Genomic DNA, 23,733 nt, shown 5'->3' with positions numbered 1-23,733 from the left:
AATTTCCACCTAATAAAACTTTTATCAAACTCAATTCCATTCCCCCCTTTAATTTAACAATTTTCAAATAAAACCTAATATTCAAACTACACTAAACATTTTTCTATTCTGAGTTACCTGGATAAATCTTCTTCTTCTTCTTCACATGAACACCACAATCATGTATACTTCCAATACAACTCAATTTCCTCTTCATCTCCTTCCAAACACCAACTTTTTCCTTCTTCTTCTTCATCTTCATCTTCATCATCTCACTTTTTGATTTCTCAATCTCCTTCTTCATCATATCATATTCTTTCTCCAATTCCCTCATCTTACTCCCCATCTTCTCCATTTCCATCATCACTTCTTCCTTACCACTACTATTACTACTGATAGTAGACGATCTTGTTGAAGCTTTATCTCTGTTTATCAATGGCAATTCATCTCCTTCCTCACTTGGATCATATGTTTCTTTCTTTATCACATCTCTCAAATGTAATTGACCCACAAACAAAACCTGCACCACGATTCGAATTGGCAGACGACTGTTCTGCGCAGCATGTTGGCAGATTATTTGGGATAGATTGTTGAAATCCAAAACCTGACAGATCTCTTCTCGTTCTGATTCGGTTAAGTAACTGTGATGTTTCAAGTAAATATCGATAGCTTTGTATAGTTGGTCTGATTTTCGTTTCAATCCCTTTGAAACAGAACACGCCAACTCTGTCATTGCTTTGAATGTAGATATAGTTAGGTTAACGTCAATGGCGATCTTGAACAAGAAGTTTTCTATTAGCTCTGCAACTGAATACAATTTGGAGGAATTTGAATTTGCTGGGAAGTTATTGTAGAAGATCATTAAGATTCTCTTTACGCATTCTGTATCGTAATTTCCTTCTTTGGAATAACCTATTGAAGGTATGATTAAGTCATGAACTGTCGCTTCCTCGAGCTGTTTACCTATTCTGGTTTCGAATCCGTTCCTGCAATTGGAGTTAGCTTCCATTGCGATTGCGATTTTCAGCATTTCAAATAGTTGTGTGCAATGAAGAAGACCTATTTCATTAGGTAAAAGCTTTTCTACTGCTTCGATTACACTTACCTGAGACGTGTTCTTGTTCTTCATCGCGTATTGAAAGAGTGATGAAGCTATGTACCTTGATTGAACATGATTTTCAGCCATTTGATAGATTAACGGTTGGTACAATTGAAGAGAAAGTGATGTCAGATCTTCGAACTTTGATCCAATTTGGAATAGTTTTCTCTTGACGTTAAGTTTATCTTCAATAATGTCTTCGTCGAGGAATTGAGGATTCTCTATTGCCTTGTGAATAAGCGAATCGAAACAATCACCGATTAATCCGAGTTCATACGCTTGTTGAATAATGCTTTCCGTAGATCTTAATGCTTTGACAGATTCATTCCAGTTAGGTAAGATCTTCTGTTCAAAATAGATCTTACACTTCTTGAACAGATTGTTTGGACTATGTGTTTCACTCATGCCAAGGTAATAAGAAACACAATAGAGAGGAATGACGTTTTCGGCTGATAGTTTCAGTTCATATCCATGACAGAATCTTGCAACAAGATCAAACGTCTCTGGATCAAAAGGAATGTTACTTAACTCATCAAACAGATTATTATTATAAGGATTCTGTTTAACTAGAGAAGCAATAACAGATGATCTCTGAGTAATAATATCCTGTAAAAACAAATCAAAATTCCAATTCAATTCGTTTCCATAACCGATAATGATTAGGTTTTCGAATTCTAGATTCAATCGTTACCTTATCCAAAGCGATAGGTACTCCACGAACATATAATTTGATTTTCGTTGATGAATTCGGTGTTGTTAACCTTCAAACACACGTTAAGAAGTAGATGATGATGATGATGATTGTTAGCAGTTAAACAAGAAATCAACAAGAGAGATTGATGAATAGAATATAGATCATACCGAAACGATGACGATCTTTTATCCATTATCGTTAATTCTTCTTTCTTCAATCTCCAGAAGAACATGAGACATCAGCCGATTTGATCATTGAAGAAGAGGGAGAAAAACTCACCAGAATGGATCGAGCATACGAAGGAAGTGAAAAGAATGAGCCGTTGATTACAAGTGATGAGTACTTTGAACAGGTTTATCGGATTAGTTTAAAAAGATAATAAAGAAAGTATGGAGTGAATGTTCAATAAAAGAAGGAAGTATGAGGGTTGAATTATACGTTTGGAGGAAGAAGAGGCGGGAAATGTGGAGAGTGGTGAAAATTTTGTATATTTAAAAATTGACTTAGTATGAACAATTAAGATACATAAGTTTTTATATATATATATATATATATATATATATATATATATATATATATATATATATATTCAAAATTAAAAAATAAATACATAAATGATAAATATTTTTTAAATTATATAAGTTCACATATATTAATATATATATATATATATTTACTAATTTGTAAATTATAAGTTAATAAATATAAGGTTATATAAATATATATAATTTTAAATTATTTATATAAATGAAAAGTGACTAATAAGACAATATTTAAAAATTTAATTAATACAAAATTAATAAAATAAATTTAAACTTAATAATTAGTACATCAATTGTTTTTTATTTTTATTTTGATAAGTTATTTTTTGAATAAAAAAAAAATAAGTTGTTAATAATTTATTAAACTATTGTATAATATTAAATAAAATGATATTTAAAATTTAAATTTAAATAATTTATAAATATATGATTAAATATTTAATTTGAAGATAATATTTTGTTAATGTTAAAACTAATATATAAATTGATTTTAATAAAATATAAATGAATGGAGAGGGAAAAATAATTAACATTTGAATGGCTATAATTATGTGAGAGATTAAATAAATCAGTTTTTAATATTAAATAAATTTAGATAAATTTGTAATAATTCATAAATGAACAAGTTATTTAAGTAGATACATTTATAAGAGATTTATCTTATAAATATTTTTATTATTATTTAAAAAAAATAAGATTATATTAAAATTATTATAAATTTTTAACTAAAAAAAGAGTTTATTTTGAGTCAATACTCTTTAAATCTTTTAAATTTAGTTACGATAGTAGGTTACAAATTGTTTTATTAAGCAAAATTTATGAATATGATATAAATGTAATATTACAATAATTATAATATAAAAAGTAACCTCAAAACCAAACAAGCTCTTAAATTTGAATTATAACTAGCATTATTTGTTTTCTCACAAGGGATGATTATTGTTATTAAAAGAAAAAATAAAGAAAAGAGAGTAATTATTCTATGTTGTTTTTGTGGAGGGATCCATGAATATAATTATAAATTTAAAATCAGTATAACAACAAACTTATGTTTCTTTAAGTATATAACTAATTAATTACACTCAAAAAATAATTTGTACAAATCATCATATATCATGTTAATAAAGTTTAGTTTATTATGATTATATTAATATTTTTAATTCATTATATACCTTTCTTACTAAAATTTAAATTATGATGAAATATTATATATCTTGTTATATATTTTAAAATTCGTCATTATTTTTTAATAAAACTATATTAATAATAAAAAAAAAGTTAAATAAGTTAACAGTCACTCAGTTTAAATAAAATTAATATTTTAGATAAAAGTTAAATACTGTTTGAAGCTATATAATTATATAAGAGAAATGATAAAGCCAACGAATGACTAGCGAAAACAAGGCCACGAATCCTACGTGGCCTTGCCAGCTAGGAGAGAGAAAGAAAAAAAAAAAAGAAAAAAAAATAAAACGTTTCAGCTCCTCTTTCTTCTTTCTTCTTCCCTCTCTTTCTTCTCTTGCGATTTATCACATCCGGCGAACGAACCGGCGTCTTCTCTGGCGATTTATCACTCCGGCATCCCGACTTCTACTTTCTTCTTTCGCTCGAAAATGGTAAGACACTTCTCATTCTTTAATATTTCAGTTTCAGAATCGTCCGCCTTCGTGTTCATTTCGTAATATTTTCTTTTCAGGCTGGTGTTTCAGGTAAATCTTCATGCAAGGCCCCAAGATCTCCAAGGACAAGGTAAATAAGACATCTTCTATTTTAGAATCGTAGGGTTAGCGTTTTGCGGTTAGGGTCAGGGTTTTGCAGTTAGGGTTAGGGTTTCAGAGTTATGGTTAGGGTATTGCTGCATTATGGTTATCGAAACAAAGTTTTCGTTACCCGAAAGTCTGATTTAATTGTGTATGGTTGAATTATTGTTAGCCAAAACTAAATTTATTGGGTATTTGCTGAATTTAGGGACCCGAAATAGGCTGTTATGGGTCCCGAAAGTGGGAAAATTAATGTTTGGCTGAATTTAGGGTCCCGAAAGTGTGATTTCGGGACCCGAAATAGGCTGTTATGGGTCCCGAAAGTGGGCTAACTTCATGTTTGGCTGAATTTAGGGTCCCGAAAGTGTGGTTTCGGGACCCGAAATAGGCTGTTATGGGTCCCGAAAGTGGGAAAATTAATGTTTGGCTGAATTTAGGGTCCCGAAAGTGTGATTTCGGGACCCGAAATAGGCTGTTATGGATCCCGAAAGTTGTATTACTTAATGTTTGGCTGAATTTAGGGTCCCGAAAGTGTGTTTCGGGACCCGAAATGGATGGTTTCGGGACCCGAAAGTTGGATTACTTAATGTTTGGCTGAATTTAGGGTCCCGAAAGTGTGTTTCGGGACCCGAAATGGATGGTTTCGGGACCCGAAATGGATGGTTTCGGGACCCGAAAGGTGGTTTCGGGACCTGAAACTGGTGGACTGGTGGTTTCGGGACCCGAAATGGATTGTTTCAGGACCCAAAATGGTGGTTTCGGGACCCGAAATGGATGGTTTCGGGACCCGAAATGCTTCATTTTAGTGATTATTTGCTTCATGGCTTTTAAATGTTTATCATTTGTTGTTGTAGGGCAAATAAACGTAAAAGTATTGTCCAAGAATCAGCTCCCAATCCAGCTCCCAAAGCAGCTTCCAAACCATTTCCCAAATCCCCTAGAGCAACAGCTCCAAATGCAGCTCCCAAATCAGTTCCAAAATCCCCTAGAGCAACAGCTCCTAAAGCAGCCCCCCACAACTTATTTTTAACTAGGACATCGTCTAGTGGCCTTTTCAATCTTCTTCAAATGCTGTCTAAGGAACAAAAAGATGCTGTGAAGTCAATAGGCTTTGGCGCTCTACTTTCATTATCGCTTTCAAAATGCCCCGGGGAGATCTCTCGTTATCTAGTCAGAAAGTTTGACTGCAATAAATGTTCATTCACCCTAGAGAATGGCGAGGAAGTGAAAATCGAAGAAGAGGACGTTCATATGGTATTGGGTCTCCCCAGAGGGGAGCTGGATATTTTAGAATATCAGAATAACGAGATTGATGACAAGTTGAAGGCATTTAGGACTCGATGGGGTAACCCCGTTAATGGCGCTCCTTTAGCTACTGCTATGCCGATCAAAATCATTGAGAACAAAGCTGCTGACAACAATTTCAAGATAGACTTCGTATTATTTGTTGTCAGTTGCTTTCTCTGGTGTGATCACCTAGGTAACCTATCCAGGTATATCTCATTTCTAGTATTTTCAATTGCATGACAACAAATTTGTATTGTTAAATAATCCTCAAATATGTTTTTTTCATTTGCAGGTATAGAATTCTGAAATCTATTTCAGATGTTGACAATATCAAGAAGTTCAATTGGTGCAAATTTGTACTTGAAGGATTAGTTCAATCATGCGCAAAAGTGAAGCAGAATGAAAAACGACATTTCCAAGGACCACATACGTTCTTTATCGTAAGTTATCACTCATTCATTTTCATGTTTTCAAAAATATTTAGTTTTAACATATGTATGTTTTCAGCTATGCTACGTGTATAGGGTGAGCAACCCTGAACTGGGAGGAGTTACTGAACGACGATTTCCTATACTGTCATGTTGGAATGACACAACGTTGAAGTTTAGGCTGGATACAGAGTTGGAAAATGGAGGATTCGGACGTGGAAGCGTTCTGGGACGCATTCCACTACCTGGGATGTGGGATGAGAGCGACGACGAGGATAATGATTTCAGAGAGAACGACGAGGAGGAGAACGAGGAGGATGATATTGATGGGGGGGTGTCTCAGACCCCAAAGGCGGCGGCGGCAGCAGCAACAGAACCTAGGAATAGGTCACCACCTCTGAACACAGCTCCGGATGAGGTCGGAATAACATTTACAGAGAATTTGGTGTGCGTTACGAAATGTACAGTGATGCTTGAAAAAGCGATGAGAAAAATGGAATCTTTAAGTTCAGGCTGGGATGCAACACCATTGTATGACAACGCCATGCACATCATTTACAGAGCAATGGACAAGAATAAGCTTTTCAGGGATGCCATGCATAAATACTTCAAGGATCAAGCACCTTCTGAAGCACAATGTGACAAAGATGCTGCTGACAATGAGGTGGGTCTTGATGAGGCCGTTGACAAGGAGCCTGCTCAAAATGACGGTGGTCTTGATGAGGCCGGTGACAAGGAGCCTGCTCAAAATGATGGTGGTCTTGATGAGGCCGCTGACAAGGAGGTGGGTCTTGATGAGGCCGGTGACAAGGAGCCTGCTGCTCAAAATGATGAGGGGTATCACACAGAGGACGATGGAAAAGAGGTGCCTCCAAGAAAAAGAAGGAAAAATCCCGTGCGACAACTGAGAGTTCCAGCAAACCTTAAATCTCCATATATGACGCAGGACAAGCCGAAGAACTTCGAGTCTGCCCAAATTCATCGTGATGCAGGATATGAATTGCAGGTTCAAAAAGAGGGTGGTGAAGAAGTTCCTATATCGGTGTTCAAAGGAAACAAATTTGTCATCAAAAAACCTAAAAAAAATCCCCTGAAAGTCATGATGAAAATTCCACCACGCCTTCAATGTCCGTATTTGATGGAGAACAAAAAAAGATATAAAAATTTCTTCAAATTTGTCAATATAGCTGACAAGGATGAGGTCGTTTTGGGAATGGTTTTTGACAATAAAGCTGATGAGGATGCGAGGTAAATCAATCTTTCTTAGTTCATTTGTTTTTGTCATGAAAGTTGAATTCTTATGTGTATGTGTATTCTTTATGTGTTTGGCTGTTTCGGGTCCCGAAAGTGTGGTTTCGGGACCTGAAAGTGTGGTTTCGGGACATGAAAGGGGTGTTTCTTGTCCCGAAATGGTGGTTTAGGGTCCCGAAAGTGTGTTTCGGGACCCGAAATGGATGGTTTCGGGACCCGAAATGGATGGTTTCGGGACCCGAAAGGTGGTTTCGGGACCCGAAACTGGTGGTTTCGGGACCCGAAACGGTTGGTTTCGGGACCCGAAATGGCTGGTTTCGGGACCCGAAACGGGTGGTTTCGGGACCCAAATTGGTTTTTTTTTAACTTCATCTCTTCTATATGTGGTTTCAGGAAGGAAGTATTGTATGTATCCGAGCATACCAATATCAACATAGAGCAATTTCAATCGATGAAAAGTAGATGCCATGTTGAAAGTGGTATTATTGATGCTTGGGCAAACGTTATCACACTGTTCTGCAAAATGGCCTCCGAAGCGAAAATCGTTTTTTCAACAGTCCTTACGGTAAGTCTCTATATCTTTCATTATTGTATAAACCAATTGTCTTATTGTCATGTTGACTTAATTTGCAGGACTTTTGGAGAACGAAAGAGCTTTTTATCGAAAGACTGATTGAAGAAATGAGAATTTTCCAAATAACACCCGAAGACATGAAAACTACTAATCTGGTAAGTTCAATATGCTTATATTAAATACTTATTCTTGCTCATATATGTCATCTGATTCATGGTCATAATTTTGCAGATATTTTTCCCAATTTTATACGAAAGTCATTATTATGTTGTTGTCATCAACATTGCGAAGAAAGTAATTGAAGTCCTCGACAATCTACCACTGGACCCAGATATAGAATGGGAACATAAATATGTTACAATTCGGAAACTGGTATTGTTGAAGTGTTTTTTACACATAATGTATGTTAAAGTGTTTATGTTTATTAACTTCTTTTGTAAAACAGGTTGAAAACGTTGTGGAGTACTTCAATACTATCGACCAAGAGATGTCAACCCAAATTGCCCAATTCCCGGTCAATGTTTTAAATTTACATTGGCAAGACAGTTCAAATAAAACGGATTGCGGAATATACTGCATGAGACATATTCATACTTACTATGGCAATGCAGATTGGGAATGTGCTATAAGCCAAAAAAATGTAAGTTAAATATTTTCACATTTTATTTGTTTCACAAATCTTTAATAAATAACCGGTGAATTATCATTTTCTTAGGCAAAGGGAATGATTGAAGCTTTGCGAGCCAAATACACCGCAATGATCATCCGTTCAAGTTTGAACCGAAATCTGAGGAACATCTTATTGAAGTATCTGGAAATTTTGAAAGAAGATTGTCCTGAAACATTTAACATGTATAATCCAAGTATATAAATTTTTTGTCTTCAATTATTTTATAGTCTTCAATTATAGTATGAGTTAAAAAACAAGAAACAAGTATAATATGAGTTGAAAATGCCATTTCGTGACAAGAAAACAAGTATAATATGAGTTGAAAATGCCATTTCGGGACAAAAACAAGTATAATATGAATTGAAAATGCCATTTCGTGACAAGAAAACAAGTATAATATGAGTTGAAATGGGTGGTTTCGGGTTTAGGGACAAGAAAAGTAGTTTAGGGACAAGAAACGTTTGGTTTAGGGACAAGAAACGTGCGGTTTCGGGACAAGAAATGAATGGTTTCGGGACCCGAAAAGTTGTTTCGGGATAAGAAACGTGTGGTTTCGGGACCCGAGATGTTGTTTCGGGACAAGAAACGTGTGGTTTCGGGACCCGAGAAGTTGTTTCGGGACAAGAAACGTGTGGTTTCGGGACCCGAAATGGATGGTTTCGGGACCCGAAATGGATGGTTTCGGGACCCGAAAAGTTGTTTCGGGACTCGAAATGGATGGTTTCGGGACCCGAAAAGTTGTTTCGGGACAAGAAACGTGTGGTTTCGGGACCCGAAAAGTTGTTTCGGGACCCGAAATGGATGGTTTCGGGACAAGAACATTATCAAATAAGTACTATCTTCGTTAAAGATATGATAAAAAAGTAAAAATATTCAAAGTGACAACAACATTATCAAATAAGTACTCTCTTCATTATCAAATAAATACTATCTTCGTTGAATGTTATCCCCACACGCATTATCTTCGACATATACTTGAGAGGACAAAAGTGATGTAAAGGAAAATTGAGTTGAAAGTGGATCATTCCATTGCTGTTGTTGTTGTGTTGAATCCAAAACTGTAGATGTTGTGGCCGTATCTCTCTTCTTTTTTGATCTCGAAGTCTTGGGGATTTTTTCAATTAAGGATTGTTTCCTCTTTGTTGGTGGTCGTCCTCGACTTCTAACTTTGTTAGGAGAGTGTATCAAAATGGATGTAGCGGGAGATTGAAATGGAGATGGAGATGGAGATGCTTCTGTGCTTTGGTCTTTAGATGCTTCAGTATGGCTTCCATGATTAAGTGACATAAACTGTTCCATCAATCCTTTTATTCCGTTCATCCAAAAAGAACAGCTGACTTCAGATTTTACTCCAACTTGTTGAACCTCTTGCATCAATCGAGTTAGACTATTGTGACGTTTTTTTTCTTCAACAGACATATCTGAATCATAAATGTTGGTGATATTTTGATACCCACGCTTAATATCTTTACGCCACCGGTCCATTATATAATGCATTGGTACCTCATTCACCCTCATTTTTTTCAATACAGCCATGATATGCCTACACAAAACACCTCTGAACTCAAACAATCGACATTGACATTTCACATTGCAATCATTTTCTGTGTAATGTACTTTGTAAGAAACATCTCTTACATGTTCTCCATTAACCCCCAGAATGATTTCCTCAACTCTAAATATACTAACTGACCCTTCCTCTTCAATGACTGAGATGTCGCACAACATCAAACCTCTAACTTCTTCTTGAACCAATCTAAATATATCTGGAGTGTAGAAGGTTTGGTATTGTCTTTCAAAGGCAAATCCACTTACAGTTGGTATCAAAGAATTAAAAGATTTGAAATCCAATTTCTTTTCTCTCTCGATATTTCGCAACAGAGCCCTATCATATTGCTCGACGAATTGTTTGAGAGATGTTTTGGACTGCACGTAGTCATCAAAGAATGCGTTCATACTTTCACTCCGTTGAGATGTTGACATGCCGGCCCAAAATTGTCCTTTGACATAAACAGGTATCCATTTAGATCTTTCCAAATACAAAGATTTCAACCAAACATTATCTTCCAACTGATAATCTTCAATTAATCTATTCCAATCATCTTCACATTGTTGAATATTTATGGAATTGTATACTATGTTTTTCAGCCTCTTCTTTATTAGATGATATTCAGTATGGCTTCCAAGTTTTATAGGAAGTTTCTTCATTATATGCCACAAACAAAATCGATGATGAGTTTTAGGAAATACCTTCTCAATTGCAATCGCCATGGATCGACATTGGTCTGTGATTATGGCATTTGGAGGTCTATCATGCATACATTCCAACCAAGTTCTAAACAACCAAGTGAAAGAATTTGAATCCTCACTTGACAATAATCCACATCCAAGCAAAATGGATTGACCATGATGATTAACACCAACAAACGGAGCGAAAGGCATGTCATAGCGATTTGTCAAATAGGTTGTATCGAAAGAGATAACATCATGAAAATCTTCAAAGGCAGCCCTGCACCTACCATCTGCCCAAAACACGTTTTTAATTCGGGATTCCTCGTCCAAATCAATAAGGTAGAAGAAGTTTGAGTTCCTGGTTTGCATTCTTAAGAAATAATTAGTGAGTGCTTCAGCATCCCCAATCCCTAACCTCAACCGTCGTGCTTCTGTAACGTAATTTCTACATGTCCTCTCATCGAAAGACATGTTTTCATACCCTCCAGCTTCAACTACAAGTGATTGAAATGTTTTGGCCACAGTTATTCCAGCTTCATCGTTTGTATCCAATCTTCTTTTTACATTTCCGTCAATCACTTTGTAGAATCTAACATGACGTATTCTCTTTGGGCTTAATGTATGGTTGTGCTCAAGAGAAATACTTGTTATCACATATTCCCCTTCATTTCGAACAACAACATTAATCTTTGCTTTACAATCTGTCTTCGTTATTGGTCTAGGCTGATGAAACTTATTTTTTGCCTTCGATTCTTTCATAAAACTCTTGGCACAACCAACGCTGAAATATTTCCTCTTACCACCTACATTTTTGCTCCCTAATTTGGTAATGCCGAATCCCGTTAAGTGGGCATATGATGTGTAGAATTCAAGAAGTTGTTCTTCGGAGGAAAATGTCATTCCAACACTAGGAATGTGACTGCAAAAATTATGTGAAACCGTAAGAAAAAGTCCATAAAACACCCATTTCGGGTCCCGAATCCAACCATTTCGGGTCCCGAAACAACCCGTTTCGAGTCCCGAAACTACCTTTCGGGTCCCGAAACTACCTTTCGGGTCCCGAAACAACCTTTCGGGTCCCGAAACAACCTTTCGGGTCCCGAAACAACCCGTTTCGAGTCCCGAAACCACCTTTCGGGTCACCAAACAACCTTTCGGGTGTCCAAACAACAAGTTTCGGGTCCCGAAACCACCCGTTTCGGGTCCCGAAACCACCCGTTTCGGGTCCCGAAACCACCTTTCGGGTCCCGAAACCACCTATTTCGGGTCCCGAAACAAAACAATGTTTGTCCCGAAATGGTTGGTTTTGACCCTTTCTTGTCCCGAAACGACTCATTTCGGGTCCCGAAACATAAAATTTTTTTACCCGAAACACAACATTTTCTTACAAGACACCACACATTTCGGGACAAGGAAGGACCCTTTCTTGTCCCGAAACCACTAGATCTGTTCAGGGTACCTTTGGGGTTCAACGGGGGTGGAACTGTTCAGGTTAAGTTCTTCATCTACTGGGTTGTTCAAGTTCGGTGCTTCGGTATCCTGAAAATTCAAACCGTTTAAATCCATATATACATCGGTAAAATGTAAAACCCTAGATCTGTAAAATCTAAACCCTAGATCTATAAAATCTAAACTCTGGATCTATTAAAAAAATAATAAAGATCCTTAAAAAGGATACCATTGAGAAGTAAATGCAGCCGTGGAAAAGAAATAAATGCAGCCGGAGAAGAGAAATAAATGCTGCCGGAGCTGGAGAAGAGAAATAAATGAAGCGTTTCAGAGAGAGAAAGAAATACAGAAATATGAAACCCTATTGGGTGAAAGAGGATATGCAGAAACGTTTTATTTTTTTTTTATTTTTTTTTTCTTTCTCTCTCCTAACTGGCAAGGCCACGTAGGATTCGTGGCCTTGCTTTCGCTAGTCATTCGTTGGCTTTATCATTTCTCATTATATAAACTGTTTGACTAGTTCAAAATCCTTTATTTCAATCATTAAGTTTATATGTCTGGAGCTATAAAAACTTTGACATATTTAAGCTTATTTAAGTAAAATTATTAAGAAAAAGAAATAAATATTATTATTTTTTAAATATAAATTATTTTAATATTTTAGTTCATAATTTAAAATGATGTAATTAGGGAGACTGGTAGAGTATAAAGTTAAATTATAAATTACTTATAATCTACAAATAAAGAAGCTCTAAATTAATGTAGAAAACAATTTAACAAACCAATGCTGGTGATTAATTACAAATGAACAATTCTATGGAATAACAAAATCAAGTTTATTTGGTTATTATCAAAATGAGTTGATAATATATATTTTTAATATAAATAAAGTTTTTTCAGAAAAAATTATTTAAATTTAAATAAGTTTTTATTTTAAATATTATTTTATTTAATATTATGAAAAATAAATGAGTTGACATCTAATTTGAATTAAACTAAAAACTAAGAAATATATTATATATTTAAAATTGACTCAAATTATATATAAAAAATTGATATATATTTAAAATAAAATAAATTACATAAATAATAAATATTTTTTAAAATTATATAATTTCACATATATTAATACAATATTTGTTTTACTAATTATTAAAATTTGTAAATTATAAATTAATAAATATATTTTAAAATTATATAAATTATGTATATATATATATATTAATAATAAAATATATAATTTTAAATTATTTATATAATTAAATAACTAAATAATAATAAACTAGCTGAAAAGTTAATTAATAAAAAAACTAAATAATAAGATAGTATAATAAAATAAATTTAAACTTAATAATTATGTATTAATTTTTTAATTTTATTTGAATTGTGATTATTAATTACTTCTTATTAAATAATAAAAACAAGTTGTTAAAATTTATTAAAATATTGTATAATATTAAATAAAAATAATATTTAAAATTTAAATAATTTTGAAAATACATTATTATACCTTTTCAATTAAAAATAAAATAAGTATATTATAAATTTATTTTAATCAAATATGAGATAGGAAGAGATGAGATAAATATTTAAGAGATTAAATGAATTAATTTTCAATAATAAATAAGTCTAACTAAGTTTTTTTTTAATATATTCAAACCCATAATTTTAAGCTTGTGTTACCAACTTAACTAAAAAATTTCAATTTAAGGTTCTCAAAGTTCAAGTTATAAATTAACTTAAAATCTGAATTTTTGGTTGGACAAAATATTGTTGATAGTTTTTTATTATTGTTTTTTTTTTTAATGAAAATACGGTATAAAATTTTATACTCTTTAGACTTAGTTCAATTTTGAATTATTTAAATAATTAAAAAAATAAACAATCACTTCACCTTACGGGAAATTTGACGAAATGACCATAATAATTGCTCTACTTGTATCTGTAGTCACCCGATAATTTAAATTGTTCTATTGACCACTTTATTTTTTTTGGACGAAAATACCTTTATCGCGTAACGCAAAGGATTTTGCGTTTCGCGAAGTGGAAATGTTCTTTATATAAATACTCAAATTTTTTCATTTCCTTTATCTCTCTACTCCTTGTTCTCTCTTAGACGGCGGTGGCGAAACACATCATACATATCGATGATACCAAAACCCTAAATTGATTTATCGTGTGTTCATCATACAAATTAATGTTCTTATTTCCATTATCTTCATTTCAAACCCTAACCCTAAATTGATTTACATTCTTATTTCCATTATCTTCATTTTAAATTCTTATTTCCATTATCTTCATTTTAAACCCTAAATTGATTTATGTTCTTATTCAAACCCTAAATCGATTTAATATGTTCTTATTGTCCATATTGGTTCATATTTTGTTCATCTTATTGTTCGTATTGGTTTTACTATTCGTTGTTCATATTGTTGATGATGATATTTGCAGATAATCTCGTCGATGATCAAATGACTTCCGTTTTAGGGAAGATTCACTTTTCGCTTCACGTTTCGCTAAGTATTTCATGTTCCGCTAAGTTCTTCGCGTTTCGCTAAGTAAGTACTTCGCATTTCGCTAATGGTCAATATTTTTTGTTATTTATAGTTAATCATGACTTCATTTGACAAGTTATCTACATCACTCATTGTTTTGAAGAAAAATTGTCTTAACAAAATAAACCTTAATAAATTTTACATAAAAACATTTAGATTCTTCAAAAAAGACCTTTGAAGAAGCCATCATTGAGCTCCAGGTAAGAGAAGATGGTTTGAAATCGATTTTGATAGTCATTAAGCTAACGAAATCAATTTCAAACCATCTTCTCTTACCTAGAGCTCAATGATTGTTTATTCAAAAGCCTTTTCTGAAGAATCTAAATGTTTCTATGTAAAATTAATAAAATTTATTTTGTTAACACCGTTTCTCTTCAAAACTATGACTTTGTTGTTGATACCTTGTCAAACGAGAGAGATTACCTATAAAAAAATTTAAAAAATTGTACTTAACGTTTCGCTAAAGGCTTTGCGTTTCGCTAAAGACTTCGTGTTTCGCTAAGGACTTCGCATTTCGCTAAGGACTTCGACTCTCGCTAAGGAAGTCGAAGAGGCGCGCGTAGGAAGTCGAAGAGGCACGCGTTTCTGCACGCGCTATACCTTATTTATAATCATTTTCTGCACGCGATGAACATTTTTTTTCTTCTCTCCCTCGCCAAGGCCTCATCTCTCTCTAGCCTCTATTAACTTAATTGCTCCCTGCCTTGACGATTCTTCCTGCTCGTCTTCTCGTCCGTTATTAATCAGGTTTGTTTAGTTTTTCGGTTTAAACCGTCTTATGTTAAGTTTTAGGGTTTTTGCTTATCTTATGTTTCTGGTTTTTGGTTTAAACCTTCTTAGGTTTTTGGTTTTTGCTCGTCTTATGTTAAGTTTTATGTTCATGGTTTCTCAATGGGAATATATGGGTTTAGGGCATATGGGTTTAGGGTTTCGCTAAGTACTTTGCGTTTCGCTAAGTACTCCACGTTTCGCTAAGTACTTCGCGTTTCGTACTTAGAGTTTGCGATGATATTTATATTTGTTCATACATTTTTGTTGTTGTTCCTTTTGTAGATGACAAAAATCACAGTTACTGAGTTTCTTGGTATGATTTCTTGTTAAAGCGCCCTCTGCCTCAAGAAGATTTCTAGCAAGTTCGATACAATGGATCTTTTGGAGAGGGTTTATAATACCCAATTCATATATTTATTCACAGCCCCTTAGGAACTATTGTACATCATATGTTGATTAAGAGGGTAAGATCAAACTTGAAGGATATTACATTCATGGTCAATGGGCAGGAACTTGTATTTGGTATGAAGGAGTATGCCTTGGTTACAGGCCTAAACTTCGACAGATTTCCTGAGGTGAACGAAGAAGAATGCTGAGGTTGTCCACCTCTCTCGGTGAAATATTTTAGAGGGAAAACGAGTGTACGAATGAACGAGTTGGAGTCTGCTTTTATGAAATGCAATGATAAGGATGATGCATGGAAGATGGGGCTGGTATGCCTAATTTTCCAGTACCTATTTGCATTTGACCCATGGAGGGTGGTATTTCCAAAAATCCTCCACATTGTGGAAGATGAGAAAACTTTCCTCCGATTTCCATGGGGAAGGTCACCTTTAGAGCCACCCTCAAGGGTTTGAACAAGAACATGAAACGTCTTAGTTCCTTATATTTTAACAAGAAGAAAACGATTAATGATCCTTATGCTCATTTTGTTTATAATATTTATGGGTTTACACTAGCATTTTAATTGTAGACATATGAGGTCATCAAAAGCTTTGTCCATAAATTTGCCAAAAGAATGAGCTTAATGAGCCTCTACGCCCAAGGTTGTTAGTCTATCAATCCAACAAGAACACCTTGAATGAGATAAAGTTTTTCCTTGAGACCACAGATCTAACTGAGAGGGAAGAGTCCTCCATGGAGAAGAAGTTATACAGTGGTGTGGACTTTGAACAAATAGACGAGTCAACTGATGAATTTTTTGAGGGATTTACAAATGGGAGGATATGCAAAGATGAAGTTGATGAAGATGAAGATGAAGAATATACTCCCAAACCTGCCACCAAGAAGAGAAAGGTTGAAGCTACTCTCAAAGAAGTAGTCAACCTGAAGAGGAAGTTTGCTTATGAATCGAGTCCTCCCAATGCAAACATTCCTAGTCCCCCACCGCGACGTCAAGTCCTGCATTACCTCCACCACCTTCTGTTGGATGTAAATGTGATGAGCTGAAGGAGGAGCTAAAAGAGATGAAAACAGAGCTGAATGAAGACCTCAAAGAGCTGAAAACGGAGCTCATCAAAGAGCTGAAAATCACCATAAAAGAAACTCACCATGCTTATATGAAAAAGTTGGTTATTAGTAAGTCCGAACAGTTATTAGCCAAATCCAACCAAAAGATGGTCATTTTAATAGCCAATCCCCTTCAAAAATTTGAAGATGAGTTGCTGGTTGAAGTAAAAAATTGGTTGAAAGATCAAAAACCAAGGATGAGAAAAAGCATGTGTATACTTGCGAAGCAGGGAATGAGGTGTTTTTTGAGTTCTAACAAGGTTCACATGGCTTCAAGATACTGTAAGTTGTGCAATTCATAATTCATTAATGTTATTCTAACAATGTTGTTTGATATATACTGAATGTTTTCCCATTGTGCAGGAAATCGATGCATTCTACCACTTGTTGCGAAAAAGGATTGCAGCTTATCCCAAGACATATAAAAATTCTAAAGTAACAATAGGGTATTGCTTATTCGGAGATAAGATAAGGCGAGAATACAACACTTTTAAAAAAGATCATGAAAATTATCCACTCGCAGCATTTGAAGATTACTTCTTGGGTGTAGAACATAGATATATGCCTAATTGGGCATCAATCGACGATATATACGTGCCTATGAACATTATCAACAAGAATTGGGTATTGTGTGTAGCTCGTCTATAAAAGAATCACATTGACGTTTATGACTGCGATTCTTATCTTTTTAAAAATCTAGATCCATACTTGAGACCGTTGTGTGAGATGATTCCACATTTATTTGTAAAGGGAGTCTCTGATGCTCAGTTACAAAGGTTTCCTAACTTTAACTTCCAGCCCATGACATTCAAAATGATTTAACACCCCCAAAGGCAAAAATACAACAACTAAGGTAGGGGAAGTCCCTAGAGCAACCGAGAGCGGGAACTGTGGTGTATTCACGCTTATGTATATGGAATACTTGACTGCTAACCAAGGTGTACAGAAGGTGCCCTCAGATGAAATGGAGTTTTGGAGACAGAAGATTGCAGTCAAGTTATTCCATCAAATTATAGAACCATAATATTGTAATCTTGAAGTGAATTTTGGAGAGAACTTGAAGTTACTTGTAATGTAAATGTAATGTTAAAATATTTGTAGTTGAATTTTGTGTATATTCTATTCATTACATTGGATGATAATTTGAATGACTTCACGTTTCGTTAAGTACTTCGCGTTTTGCTAAGTACTTCGCGTCTCGCGAAGGACTTCACGTCTCACGAATTGATAGTTTATGTTTTCTTTAAATGTAAAACATACCAAAATTCATACCAAAGAAATGAACATGAACTTTACATAACATACCAAAAAATTGGAAGATACTTTCAAGTGAAACTTCAGGCTCTTCAGACTTGAAGATAACCTTCAATGTAAAACCATTGTGTGTGAAGAAACTTCAAGGCTGAATAGCAGTAAGGAAGGATACTCAAACTAAATTATGTATCCTCCCTTGCTTGCTATCTAGATTTGAAGATAACCTTTAATGTACAACCATTGGGTGTATGTGTAACTTTACCTCTATTTATAATAACATAAAAACAAGTGTAACTTCAACTTTAAACTTCGTGTTTCGCTAAGTAAAGTAAAGGAAAGATACTAAATTGAAAACCTTGGGAAACCTTCAGTTGAAAACCTGGCCTCATTAATCATGCTTGAAATGCTTGTGTCATCTCCTATGACCATGCCTTGATCAGTACACGAATCGGTAAAAATGAAGTCATTCTTTGACCAAAAGGTTTACATACAAGATATACATGATGGTGAGACAAAATTGACCGATAAATGGGAGTTCAGTTACATGATAGAGACCACATGACTGCACAACATATTTACATACATACCAATAAACAACACAAAAGGCTCATACTACAACTTACCAATAAACTTTAACATAAAAAGAAATATAATGCATGATGATATCAACTAATTCGACAAACGTAGTAGTTTGGGGGTAACTCCAATGTTTTGATTGAAGTGGCATTAAAATACATTATACCATCAGCATCAAATTTCCACTCTCCATTATAGAAAACGAATACTTCAACTGCAATATAAAACATGAATGAATGGATAAATAATATTATTGAAGTGAAGTGAAAAGGGAAGTTCTTCACGTAACGGGAAGCCCTTCGCGTAACGGGAATGACTTCTCGTTATGCGAAGGGCTACGCGAAACGCGAAGTCTCATCGGATAAACAATAAACAACAACAGTGCATGTGATTCAAAGATGTAGAAACCGAACAACAATAAACGTGAAGTCTAATCTGATAAACGTACCATATGGAACAGTGCTCGTGCTCGTCATGCTCATTGTCGTTGTCGCCGTCGAAGATCGCCACCGCCGTTTAGGGTTAGAGAGAATGAGGAGAATAGAGAGAAGGAGAAGAAGAGAAATGAAAAAAATATGGTGAAGTTATATTAAATAGTAAAGGTATTCTGGACTTTTCACACTTTTTCACTTCGCGTTACGCGATAAGAATATTTTCGTCCAAAAAAAAATAAAGTGGTCACCAGAGCAATAAAAATTAAAGGGTGACCCGAATGCAAATAAGTGATTCTTTAAGGTTATTTCATCAAATTTCCCCCTCACTACACTTTTTACTCATTACTCACTTAATTCATTAAAAAAAAAATACTAAAATATTTTTGTATTTAAAATTATTATCTTTTATTTATATATCAATCAATACATCTTAAATTTTTTTAAAAAAAAAAAAATCATTATCACCTCCTTACCATTATCATTTTTTTTCTTTCTTCCAAATATTTAAATAACCTCTACCTAACAAATCCAAATCCTTAGTGTTAAAGCTTATTTCGTGCCAATTTTATCACCAGCTGTAAAATCTTTATTTATTTTTTAAATATAATAACTTAATACCATAACTCTTTTATTTTGATTCATATTTTTATGTATAATATATAAATATATTTCAAGACAAGTTCCCTGTTATCAGAAAATGAGACAGTCTGTATCACACAAACAAAAAGTTAATGTCTATGCTATTTCTTTATTTTCTATAACTCTTTGTCATAATAAAAATATAATTTTGGCCTTGTTTTGAATAAATTTATTTTTTATCATTTTTAATAAAAAGACCAGGCCTTACTATATTGTCATTGCATAATTGAAATATCATAGTTTAATGAATCAATAAGTTTGGAATATCAGTTATTACACATCTGTCACATCAGAGTTTTTATTATTATTATTATTACAATAGTCTTATTAAATTTGTCTTCTTTTATATTATTGCCATGTGAATTCATGAAAAGTAAAAGTAAAGTAAATCCAATGTGTAAAAGTTATTAATTCATTGAAAAACACAGCAGTTATCAGGTGGTGTAAAAAGAAGAGATAAGAAAAAGAGAGCAAGGACAGAACAGACAGAAGCTGCTGCAGGCTACATCGAATCTCTCTCACATGCCACAACAGTCCAATCCATTAAAATAATAATAATAATACTCCCACCAAGAATCATGCCATTATCATTACACAAACCCTTCTTTAGATCTTCTTTCTTTGACCCAACCCTTGTTTAGATCATCAATAAGAAGATGTATTTTTCTGGGTACCTGTAAAAATCCAAACCCATATCTTAATTATTTCAGAATTCAAACAAAACCATAGTAATCACTTTTAGAAAATGCATACCATAATGGTTCAAGATCTTGATCTATTGGAGAAGAATATTGTCTTGGACCTTAGAGTGTTTGTCGATTGTCCAAACAAAGTCGGGCATGTCGAATCTTTCCCCAGCAACTGTGCGATATATGTAAAGTTTCTCCACTGCATGAGTTGAATGAGGGCCTACTAATAATTCAGGTCTAGGATCTGAATCTTGTGGAATTGTTGTAGTAGTAGTGGTAGTAGATCCACTTTCGTTCATAACTTCCACAATAAGTCTAGGCATCTTTTGACCAAGAACTTTACACCCTTGGAAGCTAATTGGGCAAGAAGACATCCAAAGGGATCGCATTGTCTCCAATTTTGCAGCATTAGCTAATAGAGCCTTCTCCCCAAATGGACAATCTCTAATCTCAAGTTTCTTCAGCCTTTCGCATCCAGACAACACATAATGGAGACCCAAATCACTATCCCCAGCAAAAGCTATAGAAAGCATCTCCAATTTCTTACCATACTCACCAATATAACCAAACACTCTATCAGTTAACAGACCCGATAAGGAAAGTCTTCTTAAGTCTTTGCATTTCTCCACTATGGCTCCAAAACCAACATCCAGAGGCTCGAGCGTAGTGTAATCAGGGGTATGGGGCTCGAGAATGCAGAGCCGGAAACGAGTCAGGTTTGGTCTGTTATTGGCGATTGTGATTAAAGCTGAGTTTGTCATTTGGCGACAGAAATACAAAACAGACTGAAGCTTAGGACAGCCGTTTGCAACAGAAACAAGACCTCGTTCTGTTAATGACACATTTGCTACTGGTGCAAATGGTGATGAAGGGAAAACCCTTAGTTCTTGTAGATCCTTGCATGATGCAGCAAGAATGTCGAGACCACTGTCTTCAATGTAATCCAGCACCCAAAGTCGCTGCAAACTGTGGCACTGGGTGATAAGCTTAGCAAGATCTGGACTTTGAATAGTCGCATAGCTCAAGTTTAACGAAGTGAGCATGGAGCAAACTGGATAAAGAGCAGGGATGTAAGCAGGAACAACATCCCAAAACCCAGAAAGTCTCTTAAGCTCTTTGCAACTTGAGAAAGATTCAATCAGAGTTGAAAACACATCAGAATGAATGTCAGCTGAATATGCACCAGTACCCAACTCAATCAAATGTGGGGCAAGTTTAATTATGTTTGAAAGCCTTTCAAGTGGAACAGCACGGTGAAGACGAAGACTCCTCAAGTTAGGACACCTAGCCACCAAACGCTCAAGCCGATCTAGAGAAGAGAAACTCCATTCCGAGGTTAAACAAGCAATGTTAAGTGAAACAAGCGATGTACAGTTATCTGAAAAATAGCTAATCCAATGCCCATTAAAATCATCCACTTCACATTCATGCAAATCCAATTCCCTTAATTTCCTGTCAAGCATACAAATAACCATCAATTTCTAGTTTCTACCCTAAAACAACATAAAGTTCCATAATCATTTGAAAACCAAATACCAGAAAATACAACAAAACACACCAAAATAAGCAATCTAACAAATCAAAACAACACCCAAATAAGGAAAAGGGAAATCACCTGCAATTAGCAGCAATAGAAGCAAGTCCATCTGTAGTAAAACCCTCACATGAATACAAAACCAATACCTTAAAATTCTTAAACGAACGAGAAACTAACTCCAAACTCTCATCAGTAACCACCATGCGTTTAAGTTTAATCTCTTCCAACCAAGGATAAGACCTAGCCATAGCAGAAATCCAAGGTTGTACATAACCACCCCAACCATCCGGAACAAGATTATAGTCAGCAAAATGAGGTTTTCCTTTCAACTCAATAGATCTAACATCCGGAAATCTCCTAGTCATAATCGAAGGATTGACAGAGTAACAGTTTCCGATAAAGATCCGTCTCCGACACCACCGTTCGATTTCGTACCATGATTTGCAGACAAGAGAGACTGTGTTTCGGTCCTCATCTGAATGTATAAAAGAGAAAACATGCTCTAGTAATTCTTCAGGAAAAGAGTAAGTCATTGGGTTGTGGAATTGATTGAATCACAGTGAACAAAATGTAATCTTTGATTCAAGTTCAGATCCGTCACGCCATTAATGAGCTTCAGATCCAAGCTTTTTAGTTGAAGATGAACAGTTTGGAATTGAAAAATATTATATGAGAGAGGAGAGAGAGAAAGGATAAGACCTTACTGCAATGATAAGCTTGAAGGTTTTTCTACCCGCGCACCAAATACTAAAGAGTTGAATAATAAATCTAAACCGTTCATAATTATAAACGACAATCCAATCTTATCCGTCCGAAACGAATCGCGATCATTAAAAATCGAGTGTACACAATTCGCATCCCATGTCACCCCCCAAAAAAAAGTCTTCATTTTTACAGATAAATATTTAATTTTAGTTCAATCAATCACTTATAAATATTTTGATTCATTTTACCTTTTAACATTTGTGTTTTTGTGTAATAATTTGTTACACAAATAGATAAATAAAGTATAAAGAATTCAAAAAGTAACCAAATAGATCAAGTAGAGTAAAAAACATATTATTGAAAATCCAAAGTTACTTTGGATTTATCCATCATTTAATAAGTTAACATAAAAAAATTATAATAAAATACATTTTTTAAGTTTAGAAATATTTTCTACCTCATTATAAGTTGAATCCTATCAAACCCACATGAGAAAAAGTATATGAGAATAAACTCAAGCGAATAAATTAACTCAAAATCTATGGTCATCCTATTTTTTTAGCCTAGCAGCAATAAGAGGTTAATACTAACCCTAAGATTCTGAGTTTAAGCCCGTCAGGCGGCAAATTCTACGCATGATTAAATAGTTAAGTGTGTTTGCGGGTTATATAGTTAATCCGTTTTCCAATTTTTATGGGTTCGAGCCCGTCAGACGGCAAGTTTTAGGCCTGGTTAAATGGTTAAATGAGTTTGCGGGCGATGTGCTTAACCCGTGGGGATTAGTCGCACTTCATAAGAGCAACTGAATCCAAAGTTCTAAAAAAAAAAAAAAATTACAAAATCTATGGTCTATTCTGGATTCATAGTTAATAAACTTACCCAAAATGTTAATATTACTATTTTATTTTTAAGGTAAAAACTAGTATAACAATAAATGTGGAATTGAAATCCTAACTTTTGGAGTTTCATTTAATCTTTGGTCTTTTAAATTTTATTTTTTTGGAATTTATTCAGTTTTTTATAAATTATTTTGATCACCATCAAATCACTATTTTTATCAATTAAATTTAAATTTTAAATATAAAAGAACGTTATAGTA

General features: G+C 34.3%; 2 protein-coding genes across 3 annotated transcripts; both read right to left on the bottom strand.

Moving 5' to 3' along the window:
- Positions 1 to 58: 58 nt before the first annotated feature.
- Positions 59 to 1,970, bottom strand: LOC124916039 (BTB/POZ domain-containing protein At5g17580-like). Its single transcript, XM_047456776.1, has 3 exons — positions 1,940 to 1,970; positions 1,770 to 1,839; positions 59 to 1,684 (listed from the first exon to the last, which is right to left on the bottom strand). Exons 1-3 carry the CDS (start codon positions 1,963 to 1,965, stop codon positions 104 to 106), a joined length of 1,677 nt encoding a protein of 558 aa, XP_047312732.1. The 5' UTR covers positions 1,966 to 1,970; the 3' UTR covers positions 59 to 103.
- An 18,129-nt stretch (positions 1,971 to 20,099) lies between these two features.
- LOC124920217 (protein TRANSPORT INHIBITOR RESPONSE 1-like) lies at positions 20,100 to 22,648 on the bottom strand. Of its 2 annotated transcripts, none has more exons than XM_047460655.1 (3): positions 22,008 to 22,648; positions 20,453 to 21,844; positions 20,100 to 20,378 (listed from the first exon to the last, which is right to left on the bottom strand). In XM_047460655.1, the coding sequence occupies exons 1-2, from the start codon at positions 22,460 to 22,462 to the stop codon at positions 20,479 to 20,481; spliced, it is 1,821 nt and encodes a 606-aa protein (XP_047316611.1). In that variant the 5' UTR covers positions 22,463 to 22,648; the 3' UTR covers positions 20,100 to 20,378; positions 20,453 to 20,478. The 2 variants fall into 2 exon arrangements, with proteins under 2 accessions (XP_047316611.1, XP_047316610.1); XM_047460654.1 differs by having other exon boundaries at positions 20,100 to 20,377; positions 20,457 to 21,844.
- Positions 22,649 to 23,733: the final 1,085 nt, after the last annotated feature.

This window comes from Impatiens glandulifera, chromosome 1 (assembly GCF_907164915.1).
Source record: "Impatiens glandulifera chromosome 1, dImpGla2.1, whole genome shotgun sequence".
NCBI classification, from domain to species: domain Eukaryota; kingdom Viridiplantae; phylum Streptophyta; class Magnoliopsida; order Ericales; family Balsaminaceae; genus Impatiens; species Impatiens glandulifera.
Note: the sequence above shows the minus strand (reverse complement) of the source record. Positions and strands in the feature narration are given on the sequence as shown.

Coding starts and splice junctions, on each gene's coding strand:
- LOC124916039 (XM_047456776.1), bottom strand. CDS start 1,965: ATGGATAAAAGATCGTCATCGTTTCG. Junction 1,840..1,939: donor AAAAGATCGTCATCGTTTCG/GTATGATCTATA, acceptor GTGTGTTTGAAG/GTTAACAACACCGAATTCAT. Junction 1,685..1,769: donor TACCTATCGCTTTGGATAAG/GTAACGATTGAA, acceptor TTGTTTTTACAG/GATATTATTACTCAGAGATC.
- LOC124920217 (XM_047460655.1), bottom strand. CDS start 22,462: ATGACTTACTCTTTTCCTGAAGAATTACTAGAGCATGTTTTCTCTTTT. Junction 21,845..22,007: donor TCTATTGCTGCTAATTGCAG/GTGATTTCCCTT, acceptor TATGCTTGACAG/GAAATTAAGGGAATTGGATT.